Raw genomic sequence first — 21,677 nt, 5'->3', positions numbered from 1 at the left:
AAGAACATCTGTCAGTATTCCAACAGGTGGAAGATAAGGTGCATAGAATGTTCACTGCTTTATACACTTGTCTCATAATTGACATATGTGAGGGAGGAAACTGAGTTTGCTTCAAATATGAGTCCCAAGGACTTGGATTCTGTGCAAATGGGATTAGTGATTGTCCTAGTGTCGAAACTTAAGTGCTGTGAGGACATCATGTTTGAGGTTTAATGGGATATTTTCAGCACTGGGAAAAGATTAAAACCTAATTTTAATAATTCCAATATTTCGTCTCAGTCACTGAGACATCTTCAGGCATTACAAATAATTTTTGTAACAACACACTCAAATAAATACAATACTAAGTGAAACACATGGGTGACTTTAAAGTCTTATCAAGGTGGCGCACCCCTCTATGGCAAACGGCCATAGAGGGGGTGCGCCACCATTTTACATCCTAGGTGGCCTAGGATGTAAAATGGGATCTCTGATAATTAATGTTTCCCAAATTTTGGGAAGTTTTATGCAACCATATTTATTTAAATTTGGTTGATTTCTGAGTGCCGTCGTAGATTCTAAAAACAGTCTTTCCTTTTTGAATGTACTATGGTGGAGCATGGTGGTTTTTCCCCAGGAGATCTTGTGGGTTGTATCCAAAACATGATCTGCAAGGCCAGATACCACCCACAGGATCTCCTGGAGAAAAACCACCATGCTCCACCATAGTAAATTCAAAAAAAGAAAGACTGTTTTTGGAACCTGCAGAAGTACAGAAATCAACCAAATTTATATACGGTTGCATAAAAATTGCCAAATTTAAATATGGTTGTATAAAACTTCCCAAAATTTGGGAAACATTAATTATCAAAGATTCCATGTTACATCCTGGGCCACCTACAAACGCCCATAGAGAGTGCAACACCTAGGTAGGACTTTAGAATCACCCACATGTTTCACATAGTGTTGTATTTATTTGAGTGTGTTGTTACAAAAGTTATTTGTAATGCCTGAAGATGTCTCAGTGACTGAGACGAAATATTGGAAGTATTAAAATTAGTTTTAATCCTTTCCCAGTGCTGAAAATATTCCATTAAACCTTCAACATGATGTCCAACTCTCATATTTCACAATGAATGACAAGGTGAAGTCATCCACATAGAGGGTATTATTTACTGTTGGGGGAAGTTGTTCTGTTACTGAGTTAACCCTGATTACAAAAAGCATGACACTTAAAACTGACCATTGTGGGATCACATACCTATGGGACTTTGGCTAGGAACTTTTATCAGTTTATTATAGTGGAAGTTACCTGCACATTTGATCTAAAAGGTAAACAGTAAGACCATATACTTTGCAATTCTGGGGTACTACTGCTGAGAATTTCTATTCACTTTTCTGATGTATCAAAAAGAGCTCAGATAAAACTTCTGCATGATAAATCAAGTGCATCACATTCTGAATCTTTTGTTCCTCATTTGTTAATTATCTAAGCAGATATCTACCAAAGGCAGGACTAGAAGCTCAGTCAGTTTACACATTCTTCCTTATATGCTATGTAGGCCTAATCTTTCAATTATTTTTACTTTTGACCCTTAATTCCTATTCTCTAAAATCTTTCACAGTCTTAGTTACTCTTACAACTTAGCGAGCATTGTTATATATTTTTCTGTATTCTTTAAAGGTTCATTCTGATTTGCTGTCAGCAACTTTTGATCCAATTCCTTCTTTTTTTTTCCTCAGCGTGCCTGTAATATTTCCCTTAAGTCTATCACAATGTTCCAATTCTTTTATCCTTGTAGATATCTTCATCACATGCTTTCCTAGCTCAATCATGAACATTTGCTTTAGATTCTGCTAGTGGGTCTCTAAGTCGGGATAAGATGTATAATATTAAGTTTAGCAAAACCAGAGATTGAGAATAATAATAATAATAATAATAATAATAATAAAATAAATAAATACAGTCAAATAGCTTCATAGGCATCTAGCAGTTAACAGCAACCCACTACAGCTCAAGGGCCTGATACAGCATAAGGATAATCCAGTTTTGCAATATGAAATGAGAGAAATTTAAAAAATTTCAATTTATTCAATATGATGTAAATATATTCCATGTTTTAAAAACTGAACTTACTTGAAATGGCATAAAAGTGACATTAAGAGAAATACCAAGAGTATTATTTCCAGAATGTATGAGAGTTTTTGGACAACTGTATGAGAATGAGAAAGGTGCCTCAATTTCTTTTGAAACAAGTGGCACCTCACCATCTATTGGTGAGGTAATATCTATGCTTCCATAAATGAATGACCACGAGCTGCTTACATTAGAAAATTCCAATCTGTTGGGAGAAGGGAAACATTCAATAAATATATCAATAATTACATTTACTGTTTATAAAGAAACCTTTTTAAGTTTCTATATAATCAGGATATACCATTTATATAATACTATATAAACACAGAAATATTTTTCATAAAACTGAAATTTATTTTATAGATTTATAAAATCATTGGCTGTGAAAATTATACAAAGTATTATAAAAATCCATAATTTTTTTAAAAAAAATCTGAACAAAGGTACACCATGTTACCTGGGTTATTCATGAAGCTAAATAAGACCACCCCTAACTGTGTAATCAGCAAAGCAAAATGTTAAATATGAACAAATTATAAGAATTAATATAAAGCAAGCAGCAGAATTACAAAAGCAAACCAAAATAATACTCCAGATATGTATCATATACGAGGGTAGTCTGAAAAGTTGTTGGCCTAACAACAATGAAAAAACGAATTTATAATTTCAAAATTATTTTTATTTTTCAACATAATCTCCCTTAACACTTTCATTACCAAGCTGAAAATTGGAATTTCGTGTGGTGGCCAAATTTTTTTTCTTTTTTATTTAGTTAGTGACGTTCACGCGATGACGCGTGATCGGCCGTTTGGTGAGAACTCGCATCGCGTGATATCGTTCATTGCCAAGCTGAAAATTGGAATTTCGTGTGGTGGCCAACTTTTTTTAATTTTTTTATTTAGTTAACGACGTCCACGCGATAACGCGTGATTGGCCGCTCAGCGAGGACTCGCATCAAGCGATATCGCGTGTTTGGCAATGAACATGTTAAGATTAATACATTTATTCCAGCGATGCTCTAGCACCATTATTCCATCCCTGTAGTTCTCAGTAAGATCTGCAAAATACCCCTCTACAGCTGCAATCACCACTTGGTTTGAAGAGAAACGTAGACCAGTGAGGAAGATTTTTAGTTTTGGGAAGAGATAGAAGTCAGAGGGAGCCAAATCTGGGGAATAGGATGGATGTTCCAACAATTCCTAGCATAGATCCCTTAAGTTCTCCGTTGCCAAAATATCTTTGTGGGCAGGTGCATTGTCCTGATGAAAGATGATTTTTTTTCTTCTGCAAACCGGGTCTTTTCTCGCGACTTTTTTTTTTGTCTAATCTGGTTAAAAGATCAGAATAATACTGCCCGGTTACTGTTTTACCCATTTCAAGATAATTAATATATCTCAAGTCCCTAACTTCCTGATGACATTTCCTTCCAGCTCCAGATCTGTTGTTGGCTGCCATCCACTTTGCAACAAACCCACTCTGTCTTACTTCTATTGAGTCTCATACCTCTCTCTTTTCCAGTACTTTCCTCCATCTTTCCGGTTTAGCAGCAACTTCTTCTCAATTCTGAACACAGCACAATGTCACCCACATAACACTGTCCAAGGCATGACTTCTCTCACCTCCTCCATCACAATATTAAACAGGAACAGACTTAATGCTGACCCCTTGATGCAAACCAAATGTCACTTGAAAACTTTCTGTCTCTCCCAAGCAGGTCTGAACTCTTGTCTTCACATTTCTGTACATCTCCTGCACCTACTTGCATTCAGCTCATGTTAGTATTCGCCGATACTTTTATAGTTTTTTATACTATATTCAGCATGAAACTCTCTGATTCCAATGAGTTTCTTATTCGGTTTTAAAGCAATATGGGATCTAATATCCCCCTTAATTTAATTAATGTCAGTTATTGTTTAATTAGCCTTTGTACTTGTACTGATGATGCCTGTGATACTCAGGCGAAAATTCTATTAATAAAGAATATTTTACGTGAGCTAATTCCGTTATTTTAATTGTAAGTAATAAGACTAATCTTACTGGGCACTTTAGTCGCACGTATTCCAAATTGTAACCTCTTCTTCACCATATTTCGACAGACAGGTACCATCAGCGCCATCCGTGTAGATGAATACAAAAAATACATCTGCAATCATGACTGTGGTCAGTCTGGTCTTGCATTTGATTGCCCAATACAATCAAACTGGTTTCTTAAAGTTACTGACCAACCGCTACAACAATTGTTGGCATGACATCTGGTGGGAAAAAAAAAAAATTATACATCGATGCTAGAGTCCTATTATTAGTGTTATCTGTTGGTTGTAGAAATACATTGGGCGCAACAACAAGTCTATGTATCTATCTATATACATATATTAACATCATGATTATACGTGTACATTCCAGCTAGTTGATATGGAATGGGTTCTAATACTAGCTGAAGATTGGCTAGAGTCCTGACTTATGCTGGATCTTATATATTAGGTAGGCTGAATGTGTGCCATCCAGATCCTTGGAATTTTCATGCCATCTTTGTTGTTGATATTTGGGTGGTTTATCAGGATTTCGCAGACTTCCTTAAATTTCCTTTCATACCAGGTTTTTGTATGGTGTAAAGAGCGGGTGCTTTTCCAGTTGATTTGGTGTAAGGTGTTGGGCGTGTGATCTGAGAGGCCTGCTTCACCATAATGGTTATATTTAATGTGTCTTATGTGTTCTATCTTGCGTATAGGGATTGTCCGTCCTGTTTCACTAATGTACGGTAAGTTACAGGTGCAGCAGATGCAATAGCCTCCAGGATGTGCCAATGGGAAGAGAGGATCCTTAGAGGAGCTGAATATGGTTTTAAGTTTAGTGGGTGGCTTAAAGGTGGCATTGAGGTTATAATGTTGTAGGATTCTGTTGATTTTTTTCTGATAACCCTTTAATGAATGGGATGGCTATGGTTTTACTGTAATCTAGATTCATTTTTGTTATTGTTTTATGGAGTATTTTATTAACAGTATTTTTGTTATAGCCATTATTTATGAATGTGTCGCTGATGTTTAGTTCTTGTTTCAGGGCTTGTTGGTTAGAGCAAATTGTTGTAGCTCTGTTTTTAAGGGTGTTAATGACTTCATATTTTTATGATGGGTAGTGGTACGAATTAGCATGTATGTATTGGCCCGTGTGTGTGTCAGTTTTCGGTAGACCGTGAAGGACAGACTGCCTGAAGGAAGACGTGTGACTAGTGTGTCTAGGAATGGGAGCATGTTTTGATTTTCGATTTTGATGGTAAATTGTATGCATTCGTGTTGTTTATTCAGGTGGCTAAGGAATGTGTTTAGTGTTTGTCGCCCGTGCAGCCAGATAGCAAACACGTCATCAACATATCTAAGCCAGACTGTCGATCTTAGCGTGGCGAAATCAAGAGCCCTTTTCTCAAAAGTTTCCATGTAGAAGTTAGATCTTGGCACTCATAGCAAGATAAATAACTGTTTCCAGTAGTCTATATGTCTTACAGACAGTAATTCCGTAATTTTCTATTACAGAAGAATCTGTTCGCTTCAGTAAAACTGATTATGCTTCAAAGATTGTTTTCTCATGACTCCATTAAAAATAAACTTACCACTCTCAAAATCCATAACAACAGTACTGCCTTTTATTTTCTTATTTTTCATACCTGTGATTTTATAACATATATTAAATAAATCTATCTATCTATATATATATATATAGTAGACACGCAGACCCTCACATAAGAGTTACAATCTGCAAACTTTATGTGTTAGATTTAACCCACGCCACCTGTTAGTCACATCCTGCTGCTAAAGTGTTTATAGTATGTCTATGCTGTAGTACGTGATACCCAAAAGTTCGAGGAATTTGTTCAAGATGCAGATTCTTTGCTCCTGTTCAAAAAATTGAATAGGAGCAAAGAATCTGCATCAAAGCTTAAATTTTGAAATTGTGTGGTAATATAGATAATTTTTTATTTAAATACTGTTGTATGATACTGTGATTGGTACGCAGTGTTCAGTTTAGCTAAAGTTCTATATCAATTTAATTTCCTTGCATTTCTTGTGTGTGAGGCTACGAGAATGAGCAAAATAGCAGAGATGTAAATCAGTGCAAAAGGCAAATGCAAGTGGCATAGATTCTTGAGAAATGGTGGTGCCATGAATGCATTATGTATGCTTGGGGAGAGATTGAAGATATTTATGTGGAGAGAATTAACAGGAGATGAAAGAGTTTGGGTGTGCAAGTGTAACATGTTTAAGGACTACAAGATATCACTGAATGTGAGCTGTATGTGGCAAAAGGTCATAGGTGTAGCTATGGAAGTAAGCAGAGTTGCTGGTGTAGGTTAAGTGCATGAAACACAATAATGGTAGTAAGACAGCGGGAGTAACTGGTGTCAAGCTAGCAACAGTGAGTAATAAAACGAGGACACACAAGATAATGAAAATGATTGGTGTAAATGGCAATGAAAAGTAATTGAAGAGATGGTAAAGATAAGGCAAGAGATCAAATATAAGGAATAAGCTAAGGAGAATAAGGAGATCAAATAGAAGGAAGAAGCTAAGTGAGGAAGAATGGAATGAAAGATAGCCTTTTTGAAAAAATTATTGAATGATATGAGAGTAGCCCTGTATGGGGATTTGATGAAGTGTGGTGAGTGAAAAAGTGCATTAGATTTCTTTTTCAGGAGGCAGAATGAGCAGGGTGATTGAGGCAGTGGATAACAGGAGTAAATGAGGAAGAGTTGGTGCAAATATTGGTTGGTAACAAGCAGAATGTAAGGATGGAATTTAAATAGACTGAAATTTAACTGTATGATAGGTAAGGTAGTCAGCATGTTGCCCAGGTATAATGATGAGTTGAGAAGGCAAGTGAGATTGTGAATGATATGCTAGCAGAGTTTTGAGGAGAAAGGAGTTCATTTTGTGAATATGTGGGATGAATCTGAAGGACAGATAGAGCTGTATAAAAGAGATAGGATGATCCAGGTGTCTGGGGAGAGATGTAATACCAGTGATGACTGAGAAAAATGGATTGGGGGGGGGGGACAACCGAGAAGAAGGGTCAGTGGGGGCGGGAACGGTGTATGTTTATGATTGCTAGAAGTATTTGGAGAATAGAACTGTAACAATGATAAGAGTTCATTCACTGAAAAATTGCTGGAATACAGAGATGTGGCTGGATGAGGATGATGTTCTGACAGGAATAGAGATGGAGGGATATAGTCTTTTGTTAAGACAGACAGGGTAGAAAGAGATGAGGAGTGCTGTTGATGATGGCAGAGGAGTTGTGCCCATTTAGGGTGCAGATGCAAGGAGCAAACAGTGGCAGTGGTTTTGAAGTGGAGGTGAACAAGATGAAATGTTTAGCAAGGTGTTGCTATAGACCTGATAACATGGAAGGCAGTGATAAGGAATTGCATAGGTCAAATGGTATGGATAATAAGAAAAGGTTGATCTTCATGGGGGATTTAACTTATGGCAATGTAGACTGGAATGAAGAGACAGCACCTGGAACCAAAGATAATGAATTTGTTGAGTTTTCGAGGGATAACTATTTTAGGCAGTACATAAGAGATGGCACACAGGAATCAAGGGTCTTGAATTTATCTCTTCAGAGAATATTATTGTAAATGAAGATGCCAAATCTATCCAGTTGGTGAAAGAGACAATGAAGTAATCACCTAGGTGGTGGCCAGCCATATCGGGACTTCTGTGAGAAAGGATTATATGTGGAACTATAATGCAGGTGATTATGACAAACTCAGGAGGTGGCTTGCAGCTATATCATGGAATGAGGAATTGGATGGGAAGGAAATCAATGTTGCTTGGTCCCCATACTTAGGAACTATCTGCCAGCGGCAATGACTGAGCATACTCCAAAGGTCAGGAAATTAAATAAGGCAGTGTGAAATGGATGACTGAAGATGTGAAGCATGCATAGAAGAAAAAGGCATTGTGGAGGCAACAAGATGAGTGACAATAATCAGTTACATGAGGAATACAAAGGGAAAGCAAGGAAGATGATTCACTTGGTAGGAGTAGCAAAAGTGTAGTATGAGCAGCAGTTAACAAATGAGGCTAAAAGAAATCCTAGGAAGTTTTTCTACATGCGGCCAGTTGAATGAAAAATAATTATGGAAGGATGATGTTGGTCAGTTAGTATGTAGTATGAAGAAGAAAATATTGCATATTTGAAAAGAAATATATTTACTACTACTTATATTATGGAGCATTTACTTTTGCTTAAGGGTCAAAGTCAGGTAACTAGGAGGAGACTTCCATGTGGCCTTTTAAAGAAATGTGGAGAATAGATGGAGAACAGACTGAGGCTTCTGACCTTATGTCCAATCTTAACCTTCTGATGACGAAACTGTTAGTATGTATGAGTAACAAAAATAACAGTTTTTTTTTTAATTTTTATTAAAGTTTATAATACCATATTCTAGTCGCCTTCAAAGCACTCTCCATGTGAGTCAATGCACTTGTCCCAACATTTTTTCCACTGCTGCAAACAATGCTGGAACTGTTCAACTAAAATACTGTTTATAGCCTCCATGACTTTTCTTTCACTTCATCCACATCAACGAATTGCTGCCCTTTCATGGTTTTCTTTATCTGTGAGAATAAAAAAAATCACATGGAGAGAGAGATCAGGTGAGTAGAGAGGATGGGGAACAACTGCCATGTTGTTTTTCGTCAAGAACTGTTGGACGGACAAGGCTGTGTGGGCTGGGGCCAGTACTGTTGACAGGGGTGTAGCATAGAGGCAGCCTGCCTCACGGTGCAACTTAATAAGGGTGCTCGTTCAGCCATATTGCGGTAAGTGCCGTCGCTACACTAACAATTCCTGTTAGCGTAGCAAGTGCGTAAAGAAGTTTTTCCAAGCTTAAACTGATTAAAAATTATTTGCGAAGAGCAATGACCCAAGAAAGATTAGTTGGTCTAGCAATTATATCGAGAAGTGGACATAGCTTATAATTTAAATTTAAAAGAGCTTATAAAGTTTCATTATGCAATATCCCCGTAGAGCAAACATTTAATTAATATTATTATGTAATCGTTTTGCATTAATGTTTCTCTCGTAATAAAAACAAAATAGCAATTGGAGATTTTCTTATATTTTTGTCTTATAATCCATCAGGAGCAATATTTAATTGTTTGCCTCAGGGTGCAATCTAATCTGGCAAAGGCCCTGGCTGGGGCATTGTTGTGGTGCAGCAATCACTCTCCACTACTCCACATTTCTGGCTGTTTCTGTCACACACTATCAGGCGATCTTCTGAAAACATTGAGATAAAAATGTTGGTTCACTCTCTGTCCAGGAGCAACACATTTTTTGTGTACAATTCCATTCACATAAAATAAAAAATAAAAAAAAATCAACATTGTCTTGAAGTTTGATTGGACTTGATGTGTCTTCTTGAGTCTCAGTGAATTTGCAGGTTTTCACTGGCTCGATGCTTGTTTTGTTTCTACATCATAACCATAGCATCAAGACTCATCCCCAGTCACAACCTTGAAAGAAAGCTCTGGCCTTTAAAACCTTGCTCCCTCAAATTGTGGAAAAGATGCACATGATTTTTTTTTAATCCTCTGTGAGCAAATGAAACACAAATTTAGTGGGCACACGTTTCATTTGCAAATCTTCTGTTAAAATTTACTGGCATGAACTCAATGACAAATTCCTCTCTTCAGAAACTTGCTCAGTGGTCTTTCAACAATCTTTACTGATTGCCTGGCAAATCTTTCTGATGTTTCCATCATTTCTGCTTGTCGAAGGTTGGCCAGATCGTGGTTAGTTTTCAACTAACATGCCTCCATTTTTGAAATGGGAAAACCACTCATACTGCATTTACCTAAAGTGTTGTCCTTAAAGGCTTGCTGAAGCATAACAATAGTTTCAGTGTAGTTTTACACAATAGAAAAAATTTCATGCATTCTCTGTTACTTCTGGTCAGCCATCACAAAATTGTCAAACTTGCTTGTAAGCACCAGCAATAGTGCATCATCTGTAACTAGAAAATGTGTGCATGCCAAGTTCAGATTCCATTTATTTTGGGGTATCTATCTCCTCATATTTATCTGGATAATACTAAACAAACAAGAATGGGCTGCAATTTGGGATTTAGCCAACCAAACTGTCGTGTAGTGTCTTAAAAACCAAAAGAAAATTGTAATTTTAATTATAAATCGTAAAATTCAAGAAACTGAAATCTCTTCTAGGTGGGAGGTTGCCCAATTAAACAAAGACCAAGAAGTTTCATCAGGGAACCAGGGTAAGGAGTGAGTAGTCAGCTACTGGAACAAACTCCAACTCAGCATCAGATAGGCACCATCAATGTAAGAAGCATCAACAGAAAAGAAATAGAACTAGCAGAAGAATTAGAGAAGTGAGATACATAATTGGTATTAGTCAAACAAAGAAGACAAAAACACGTGAAGTTCTTCTAAATGATGACAACTACAAGATATTATTATTTGACAGGAAATCCAAAGACTCATCGAGGGAGTGCACCTGCTCTATAACTCTGTCTCCACCACTCAATCCACCAACTGACCACAACTATACCGGCGGCATCTACTGCTGACCACCATCACTAGTATTTCCACAGGCAATCACAAACATCCATGCCCACGGCCGGATTCGAACCCCCAGCCTTTTGGCTGGAGAGCAGATATGTTAACCACTCGGCCAGCCAGGCTGGTCGAGTGGTTAGCGTATCTGTATATTATATTCAGGCAGTAATGATCAGGGAAAGGAAGGAATTGCTACAGTCATCCTGAATGGCAAGCAATATTGAGTAGAGTGATTGAGCAAATATCAAAATTAGGAACTGAACAATGAGACAAGACTTATTTGTTTGCCTATGATCCTGCTGAAAATTCTACTAAAGAAGAAGTGTGGATATTTTTCAAGTCATTAAAGAAGATAGCTTACAATGAAAAGATGGTCTTTAATGATGATCTCAGCAACAGAATAATAGGTGTTTATTTTATATGTCCTCCACCATTGAAAGATTATAAACTAGGAGCATATAGTCCAGGTGCATGCAACTATACCGGCGGCATCTACTGCTGACCACCATCACTAGTATTTCCACAGGCAATCACAAACATCCATGCCCACGGCCGGATTCGAACCCCCAGCCTTTTGGCTGGAGAGCAGATATGTTAACCACTCGGCCAGCCAGGCTGGTCGAGTGGTTAGCGTATCTGTATATTATATTCAGGCAGTAATGATCAGGGAAAGGAAGGAATTGCTACAGTCATCCTGAATGGCAAGCAATATTGAGTAGAGTGATTGAGCAAATATCAAAATTAGGAACTGAACAATGAGAGACAAGACTTATTTGTTTGCCTATGATCCTGCTGAAAATTCTACTAAAGAAGAAGTGTGGATATTTTTCAAGTCATTAAAGAAGATAGCTTACAATGAAAAGATGGTCTTTAATGATGATCTCAGCAACAGAATAATAGGTGTTTATTTTATATGTCCTCCACCATTGAAAGATTATAAACTAGGAGCATATAGTCCAGGTGCATGCCACACACCCAAAAAATTATTTAGCATTGAGTGATTATATATTCCAGACAAAAGTAATGTCAGAACCCCCCACCCCACTAATCATAATTTCAGCAATTATTTATTTGAAATAAATAGTTGTCAACTGTTAGAAATATCAAGATAATCATAATGTAACTGTACATCACATAAGGCAAGCACTTGGAGCACATGTTAACTAGGTTATATATGGAGGGAGAGAGAAACATGATTCCCTATACACAAGCAAAACATCTGCCTGCATTTTAATGGCTGATGATGAGCAAAGATAACGCAGCACGCATTCTTTTTTTAATGGTATTTATTTTTATCCTTCTCAACAACAGGAAACAGTTTTGAAGTGTTGATATTTTGTACACATCTTTTTCAAAATGAGAACACAAGTTAAAAATTGTTAAAGACAATAAACCACGTTCTCCTCTTCCAAATTTCTGCAGCATTTATATTATCCAGGAAATGAAGGATTAAACTGATGTATAAATAGAACTATTTTTATTAGTATAGTAAGTTTTTTATACACATTCAATGATTTAAAAATATTTTAATAATAACGAAACCCAGTTCTCGCTGTGATGTGGAAACAATGGAAACAAAGGGTCCTGGTATTGCCCTGGTCACACATCTCTGGACCCTTTCTGATGTTTCTACAAATCTGAGCAGAACACTACAATCTTGATCTGACCAGTGCTATATACATTGGCACAACCATACTCATTCCTGCTTGTCAATATACTCTATCATAACAAGTGTGATGTGCAGTCTTTGCAACTCTTGAAACACGCCTTTTAAAATTCAGTCTAATGTCAACCATCACTCCTCAAATCTCACCCATTTCCTGAAGCACAGTCCCAAGATTGAAGGAATGTAAATTGCAGTTTGGTGGATAGGTGGTAAAGATGTGATATGATAGACATATTTAAGTTTGCAAGGTGATTTTATCGGATTAATACAGATTAATTATAAAAAGAGCAGAAGGTGAGTGAATGAGTGAGTGAGTGTGAGAGAGAGAGAGAGGCCATCCCTGGAAGTTGTGTTAAGAAAATACAAGCTAGGATTGTTAAGGATTTTAAGGTACAGAATGAAATATATGTTGTTTGCATGAGTCTGCTGACTTCATGGAAGATGATATGATGATAATCATTCTCATGAACAGCCCAAAAATAAACCATAATCAGAAATATTTTAAGATGAATAGCTGGCTAAATATCACCCTTCTCCATCAACAAAGCAGGATTATGTAACACTGCATTCCCCCCCCCCCCACCCCTTTGAAATCATTCTTTTCAAGCAATTGTATCAAATCAAAAAGAAACAAAGTTAACTTTATTATAAATTTATAATTTTTTGATAATAAAACTGAAGCTGTGATTATTGCAAATTAGAGAATTATGCAGAATAATTAATTTTAATAAAAACACTGCATCGGCTTACAAAAGAAATATCAGTATTTTTATTCAGAAATCAACCAAAGGATAAAATAAAACATTTCTGATACACTGGGCTACTCTTTTGGACTCATTAGCGTACCTATTGGGACATGTTATTTCTTTTCTTTCTCAACAATGGCAAGTAATCTCAGCTTACAGCATGGTGGTTTCTAGGGTAAATAGGATTATTAGCTAGTATAAGACATGGCTTATTTCTAAAATGGAAGCCATCAAAATTACCAGTAACACTAGATTTTTTATTTATTTATTTATTTTTATAACACTCAAAATTAACTTTTTTGTGACATAAATATAAAAAAAAATTACATAGGGAAAATAGCAGAAAATCTATTTGTAAAAATTAGGATAATTTGGGCTGTTTGTTATCATTCCTCAAATAGCAGATGTCAGGTCCATCAGAAAAGAAGGTAGCAGCAGATATAATCAATGAAATATTCAAAACAGCAGGAAATTAGACAAAAATGTAATCGCTCAGTTCCTGATAAAAAGAGTGAGAAGGTGGGATATAATGGAATATCTGAAACAAACTTGGAATTAATCTGCATAAGATATGCTTCAAATATTTTCATTAATATATTTAGAGTAATTAAGCATTGGATAAATATCAATAAAACGAGCATCTTTTCCTACAAAAAATTTTATTTGCTGCATTTTTAAGACTAAGTTGCTGAAATGTGTGTGTGTGTGTGTGTGTGTACACACACACACACATACACACACTGTATATATAAAATCTGTCGTATTAAAAAGAAAAAAAAAATTTAAAAACATGTACAGCAAGTAATGTAACTTAACATTATTTGTTGTTTCATAAAAGCAGAAGAAACCAGGTATCTAGAACTCATATTTAGAATTTTCCAAGTGAGATGGGAAAAAAGATATTGTTCAAATAATTTATTCAAAAAAAAAAATATTTTTTTTTGCATATATTTACACGCTTTTTACATATATTTCACAAACTTATTTTCGTTGCAAGCATTTGTAGCATGAAAATTTCTACCATATTTTCAGTCAAACGAAAGAGCCTAAGTAAACTAACTTGTTCTATTGCTTTGAAGTGAAGAATAAAAGAATGCAAATAAGTAATAAATTTATTGCTACAGCTGAGCTCATTATATTTTAAAAAGGAGAATAATTTATTTCATTTTCGAATACACGAAATTCCTTTTTATATCTTTTGTTTCTCATAGACAGGCTTATACATTAGTTATGCATTATTAAAACACTTAAGGAAATGAACAATAGTTAAGGATATAAATTAAATTATACTTTAATAAATATTTTCTGATATTTCGGCAACGTCACGTTGCCATCTTCTAAAGGAACTCACTAAAAAAAGGCACGTGCACGTAGGCACTACGAACACAGTAACCGGGAATCAAGAGATGAAGCTATTGTTCTCCTAAAAGTCCTGATGGTGCCCTCTAGCAGGCTAAGTAGGTGTTTTTGGCCGTTGGGCTGAAGGTCTGCTGATGTAAGCTTCCCAAATTTGGGGCAGTCGCATACAACCAAATTTGTTGAGGTTTGGAGAATTTCTTAAGGCTGAGGCTGATTCCATAAAGTCTTTCGAATTTGTATTCGTTATGGTGTATTACTGTAGCTTTCTTCCACCGTATTCTGTGGCGTGTATCCAGAGCATGGTCTGCAAGACCAGAATTTATTCACATAAATTTATTCACAAATGTCCCACTCAAGGAAACTTTAGAGCTAATCCAAGCTAAATTTTCTCCCGATATCTCAGCCTTATTTCAGTTCACAATGAACTCAGGCTATTTCGTTTGGCAGGGAAATTCTACAAACAAATAGAGGGGACAGCCATGGGTTCACCACTCTCCCCACCCTTGCCCAATTTCTTTATGGAGACCTTTGAAGAAAAAGCCTTAGCCTCTGCCCCACAAAAACCAACCATATGGCTTCGCTACGTTGATGATGTGTTCGCTATTTGGCCACATGGCTCTGAAACACTTCTCTCCTTCTTAACACACTTAAACAACCAACACCCCAGAATCAAATTCACCTTGGAAAAAGAGGAAAAAAACAGCCTCCCTTTCCTAGACACACTAGTCATCCCCCAGCCTAATGGGTCCTTGGTTTTCACAGTTTACAGAAAACCCACCCATACAGGCAGATACATTCACCAACAATCCCCCCCACCCCTTCACAACAATATGGAGTAGTGAAAACACTATACAACAGGGCTAAACTAATCTGTTCAAACAACTTGGCCCTAAACACTGAACTAAATCACATCCTCAACACTTTCTCAGCCAATGGCTACCCCCCCCCCAAAAAAAAAGTCCAAAAATATTAGAACCTACAAACCACAGACCCCCCCCCCTCCACAACAGGGATTACTCTAAATCCATCACCATTCCCTACATCCGAGGCACCTCACAAAAGATTACCAAAATCTTAAAAAAGCATGACCTGACTTCCTGTTACAAACCTTACAGAAAATTGGCATCTCTTATCTGCTCCACTAAAGACCAACCACTTCCCCTAGACCTACCTGGTGTATACCAGGTCCCTTGCAGTTGTAAACTGTCTTACTATGGCCAAACAGGCAGGACAGCGAATATCAGAATTTCTGAACACAAGGAGTACATCCGGTTTCACAAGTACAGCCATTCTGGTCTTGCAGACCATGCTCTGGATACATGCCACAGAATACGGTGGAAGAAAGTTACAGTAATACACCGTAGCAAATACAAATTTGAAAGACTATTTATGGAATCAGCCTCAGCCCTAAGAAATTCTCCAAACCTCAACAAATTTGGTTGTATGCGACTGCCCCAAATTTGGGAGGCTTACATCAGCAGACCTTCAGCCCAATGGCCAAGAACACCTACTTAGCCCGCTAGAGGGCACCATCAGGACTTTTAGGAGAACAATAACTTCAAATCTTCATTCTCAGTTACTGTATTGTTATTGCCTGTGTGCACCTGCCTTTTTGTAAGTTCCTTTAGAAAATGGCAATGTGACATTGCCAAAATATCGGAAAATATTTATTAAAGTATAATTTAATTTATATCCTTAACTATTGTTCATTTCCGTAAGTGTTTTAATAATATATCTTTTGTGAACATACAAAATAAATAAAATGTGAAGATAAAAGTTAAAATATTGAAAGACAATTCTGATATAGGAAATTAGAAGCTAATAGTCTACTTTAAGTCAAATGATTTTAAAGTTTTGCCACTCCATTACAATTAATCTGTTACTTTAACAGTAAGGGATTAATGGCAGAGTAGGGTTATTACAAGCAAAAGACAGATAAATAAATAAAACATCTGCAAATGTTTTTATCCTTGAAAAATTGTAATATGGTTCATGTATTTGATGATGCAGATCATGTACTTGATCCACTTTGGTGTCAGTAAGGAGGGTAAATGTTAATCATCAGAATCTTGATTGTATTTTATTTATATCTGACATCATTTATCCATTTAGTTAGGTGAAATATTGCAGAAAAACAAAACAACAACAACAAAAAAGCTAGTTTTAATCTTTCACTTTCAAAGATTAAAAATCACAACTTCTGAATAAACAAGTTCACAGAAAATGGAAATTTGGAAACTATTCATCAGTTACATTTGCAAATTTTTAGATGACTTACGTTAGTTTAATAGTGCTTTTTTCTGGTTTACTCTTGGAGGAGTTACCCTCTATATCCTGAAATTCCATAACCAGCCTAGCAAAAGATAAAAAGATTAATTATAATTAAGATTGCACATGATAGAGAAACTGTGTGTTGAAATTCAAGCTAAGTGTAGGAACACTATAATGAAAAATGTTAAAAAAAAAATGAATAAGAAATTTAAATTAAAACATTACATTCTTTACTTTTTTCAGGTGCTAAGTTTCTATATCGAAAATGATTTTTTCCCTAAATGTACATTGTTTGATTATGTAAAGAAACTATGTGGCAGAACTACATTTGCTGTGTGCATCCCCCAGTTTGTTTTGACAGGATACCCCACAGAACACTGTTACAAAAAATGGAGCAGATGGGAATGGATACTAAATTGGTGATATGGATAGGAGAATGGCTCAGGGAGAGATACCAGAAGGTGGTGTATGGAGGAGCCGAGTCCAGGATGAGGCAGGTGACCAGTGGTGTGCCTCAGGACTCTGTGCTTGGGCCAATGTTGTTTAATTTGTATATAAAGGATATAGGAAATGGCTTAAAGGGAGATATTCAGTTGTTTGCTGCTGATGATGCAAAGTTGTGTAGTGCAATAAAAAATCAAGCTGATGTTGAAAGTTTGCAGGATGATTGAAATAAGCTGGTAAAATGGGCAAAAGATAATGGATGCCAGTTCAATGTGGAAAAGTGTAAAGTCATGCATTTTGAGATTAAAAGATTATCAGCTGTGTACTACATCAATGGAAAGGTACTCCAAGAGACTGATGAGGCTAGGGACTTAGGGGTGTTGGTAGATAGGGAGATGAAGTTCAGAGGACACATTGCTAAGGTGTCCAAGATTGCACATAGGATTACTTGGTTGTTGAGGAACACACTGACATCCAGAGATAAAGAGGTTATTATTCCCCTTTATAAAGCATTGATACTTCCACATTTGGATTACTGTGCTCAGGTCTGGTCACCTGGATTCCTTGGAGATGAGGAGGCTGTGGAGAGGGTTCAGAGAAGAGTGACCAAGTTGGTGAGTGATATAAAAAATGCCCCCTACATTGATAGATTGAGAGCTTGTGGATTGCAGAGATTGGTTGATAGGCGAAGAAGAGGGGATATGATAGAAACATTTAAATTACTGAAAGGTTTTTATAGGACTGATGCAGGGGAAATGTTTCAGCTGTGTGATAGTGATGGAAGAACAAGAGGTCATCTCTGGAAATTAAAGAAGAGTATGGTTAACAAAGGTGTCAGAACAAGGTTTTTTGCCTGGAGGGTGGTGAACGAGTGGAATTCATTGCCTGACTTAGTTGTGAGCTCTTCGTCTGTAAATGAATTCAAGAAGAGATATGACAGATATTGTTTTGCTAGTTTGGGTCTCCCACGATGAGTCTACTGACTCCATGGAGATACCCGTAATAATAATAATAATGTCTTCACTGGGCATAACAGTGCTGTTATCATACACCCTCAATAACATTCAGTGGGTGTCCTCTAATCTCTTGCACCCCTCTCCCATTAAAAAAAAATATTAAAATAAAATAATCAGAGAAAATGTAATTAAAAACATTACGAAGACTGAAATTTTCTAGAATTCAATCAAGGGTTATAAAGTACATGCATACTTGACGCCTAAAAGAAGGATAAGTAATCAATCTGCTACACTGTCACCAACACCGCTATTTCTCACTATAGCACACACCATTATAAAAAGCTCACTCACTATAACAGACTACCAAAACATTCATGTATAAAATTAAAGAATTTTGACTCAATGTTATTTAATTTTGTTTAATGCTCTTAAAAAGATGTCAAAACTTTATACTTATCTTCTAAGATGCAAACTGATATACTTGAGACACTACACAATGTATACAGACTGTAACATAAGAATGCATAAGCAAGTTTATGTTTTGAACTAAGATTAAGAACACAAGTAACATAGAATTCTAATGTTTATTTACATACTATTTATATGATTTAACATTTATTTGCATGAAAGAAATTGCAAATAGTTTGTTTCCAATACAAATTTGTCCTAATTGCATAACATTTTTAACAAATCCCTGCCGAGCTGAATTTTCCATTTTCATTTTCTAACACATTTTGTAATGTTTAATTAAATAGTTGATTTTTTCTTTACTTTTCACTTACAGAGTGATTGCATTCAACATAATAACAACCACCACCACCATGACATGCTTTCTACTGAATACACAAACTACATGAATAGTTTTTTAATTTTGCTTGTTCTTGAAACTGTTTCCCATATACAGACAAACAGCATACATGGAACACAGTACAGTATAGCACAATATATCCGTTTGTTGCATTTTTTTTTTTTTTGAAAAAATGAAAAATATCAATTATTTATTTACATAAACGTGAAAAATATTTACACTGCTACCTTTGGTAAAATGGCACACTCTTAGCACATGCTCTTGTAAATTTTGTCATGATAATTGCATTAATGATTAAATGTATATTTTACTTTGGGGGGAAAAATCACCATGCAATTAAATTGTCTTATATATGAATTTAACATTTATTTGCATAAGAAGAATTGTAAATAGTTTATACTTCCAAACAAATTTTCCCTAATTGCATAATACTTATTTGCACATAACACTCTTTAGGAAATCCATGCTGAGTTGAATTTTCCACTTTCATTTGCATAAGAAAAATGACATTATATAAAATATATAATAAAACTCATTCTTAACTTTTGAACTAAAAATTGTATAAATTTAAAAACATTTACTTTCTTCCCCTCTCTCCTTTTCTTTCTGTAAATCCCACCCATGAAAGACTATAGACTTATTATAATCTGTACTGAGATGGGCTAAGGGATAATCCAGAAATCTTGCACTACAGATTATGGAATATTTTCAAGCCATTTCCATCCTCCAATATGTAGGGTGGTGGCGTCTAACACCAGGCAACGAAAATGCATCTACTACCCAAAGATATTCACAAGCATCCATGCCTGCAGTAAGATTCAAATCCATAGCCTATTGATCAGATAGGGGAACTCAGCCAATTAAGTCATTGAAACTTCTATATTCTAGAAATTATGATTAAATAAAAGTACAAGCAGAGAAAGGGGTTGTACTAACTTCTCCAAGTTTACTTATCAAGTTTATTTATATAAAGGAAAGTTAAAAAGTAGTACTTGTTACCTTAAAAAAATCCAAAATATTTCTCCAATTTTTTACTGTATAATTTTTGAACCATCCTTTCCATAAAAACAAATACAAATGGCCACATCAACTAATGTCCACATGCAACAAGAAAATCAGTGAATTCCAGGTCAAATGAGAGGGAAAAAAATCTGGAAATCCATCAAGCTATTTAAATGCATTTTACATTAGATCTATTGATAACAGCAATATCAGATAATTTCCTAGTTTACAACCTAAAGACGTGTACTAGATATTATGACAGCCATTTCATGACTACTTTCTAAGATACAGCTTTCTTCCAAACTGGTTAACAGTCAAATCTGATTTCATCAACTCATGCATTACGACCTTTTATAGCACTATTAAATGCATCAATTCACATATATATTAATGTATTATTTTCTTCCTCTTTTGCTTCATATATGGTTGGCTAATTTTTCATATCCAATTTTGTTTAACTTACTATTATCTAAGATTATCTTATTCTTCTTATCAAGCATCTGGTATGAGGGTGGTTCCATAAGTTTTCGGCCTGACTAAATTTTAGAATAGAAAGAAAACAACTGTGTCACTTTTCAACATAATCTCCCTTTGCTTCAACACACTTTTCACATCCTTGAACTAACATTTCCATGCCATTGAAAAAAAATAGCCAGTACTTTGCTCTGCAAAATGGCCTAAAATTGCATCTTTCACCTCATTGTCATCTGTGTTGGATCCTACTTCTTAATTTATACTTTGGATCCGACATGTTAGTCACTATGATGTTCTTAAACAAAATTATAAGTTGCTAGTTGATTTCTAATTCAATATAGAGAAAATTTATATTTATAGACTGCGCCACTCTATATCTGAATTAGTTCAAGAATTGAAGAAAAACCAACTCACAACTATCCTCTTTTATATGATGTTATTATATATACTGGCCGAGTATATTTAACTTACTTAATTTTCCCGCTTTGGTTCGAATATTTTATGAATGGTGCAGTAAAAGAGATTCAGGCAAAATACAACTTTTCATTAACAAAAACAAACATTTAATTTTAAAATCATAAATTTTACACTTAACTTCAAATCAGCAATTAAGATATCACAATCACTTCAGCTTCTCCGATAAGTACAATCAAACTCTGACAAGATATTTCTAAATAACTTAGGGAATTGAAACAACGTAGATCCGAATATAAATTAAATTATATTTTAATAGATATTTCCGATATTTCGGCAATGTCGCATTGCCATTTTCTAAAGGAACTTACAAAAAGGCAGGTGCACACAGGCAATAACAATACAGTAACTGAGAATGAAGATTTGAAGCTATCATTCTCCTAGAAGTCCTGATTGTGCCCTCTGGCGGGCTAAGTAGGCGTTCTTGGCCGTTGGGCTGAAGGTCTGCTGATGTATGCCTCCCAAATTTGGGGCAGTCGCATACAACCAAATTTGTTGAGGTTAGGAGAGTTTCTTAGGGCAGAGGCTGATTCCATAAATAATCTTTCGAATTTATATTTGCTCCGGTGTATTATTGTTGCTTTCTTCCACCGTATTCTGTGGCGAGTATCCAGAGCATGGTCTGCAAGACCAGAATGGCTATACTTGTAAAACCGGATGTAGTCCTTGTGTTCAGAAATTCTGATATTCACTGTCCTGCCTGTTTGGCCAAAGTACGACAGTTTACAACTGCAAGGGACCTGGTATACACCAGGTAGCTTTAGGGGAAGTGGTTGGTCTTTGGT

The 21,677-nt window shown here is 35.8% G+C and overlaps 1 protein-coding gene across 1 annotated transcript in view; it reads right to left on the bottom strand.

Annotated features, from left to right (window-relative positions):
- Window positions 1-21,677, bottom strand: part of VhaAC45 (Vacuolar H[+] ATPase AC45 accessory subunit) — a 240,993-nt gene that overhangs the window by 30,809 nt on the left and 188,507 nt on the right. Inside the window, exons 7-8 of the mRNA XM_090411994.1 lie at window positions 16,742-16,816; window positions 2,117-2,321 (exon numbers count right to left, since the gene is read on the bottom strand). Of these exons, the coding sequence (XP_090268120.1) occupies window positions 2,117-2,321; window positions 16,742-16,816 (280 nt within the window). The remainder of the gene's footprint in view (window positions 1-2,116; window positions 2,322-16,741; window positions 16,817-21,677) is intronic.

This window comes from Typopeltis vanoorti, chromosome 2 (genome assembly GCF_054136105.1).
Source record: "Typopeltis vanoorti isolate ZY-2024b chromosome 2, IOZ_Tvanoo_1.0, whole genome shotgun sequence".
Lineage (NCBI taxonomy): Eukaryota > Metazoa > Arthropoda > Arachnida > Uropygi > Thelyphonidae > Typopeltis > Typopeltis vanoorti.
This window is presented reverse-complemented; position numbering and strand designations above follow the sequence as displayed.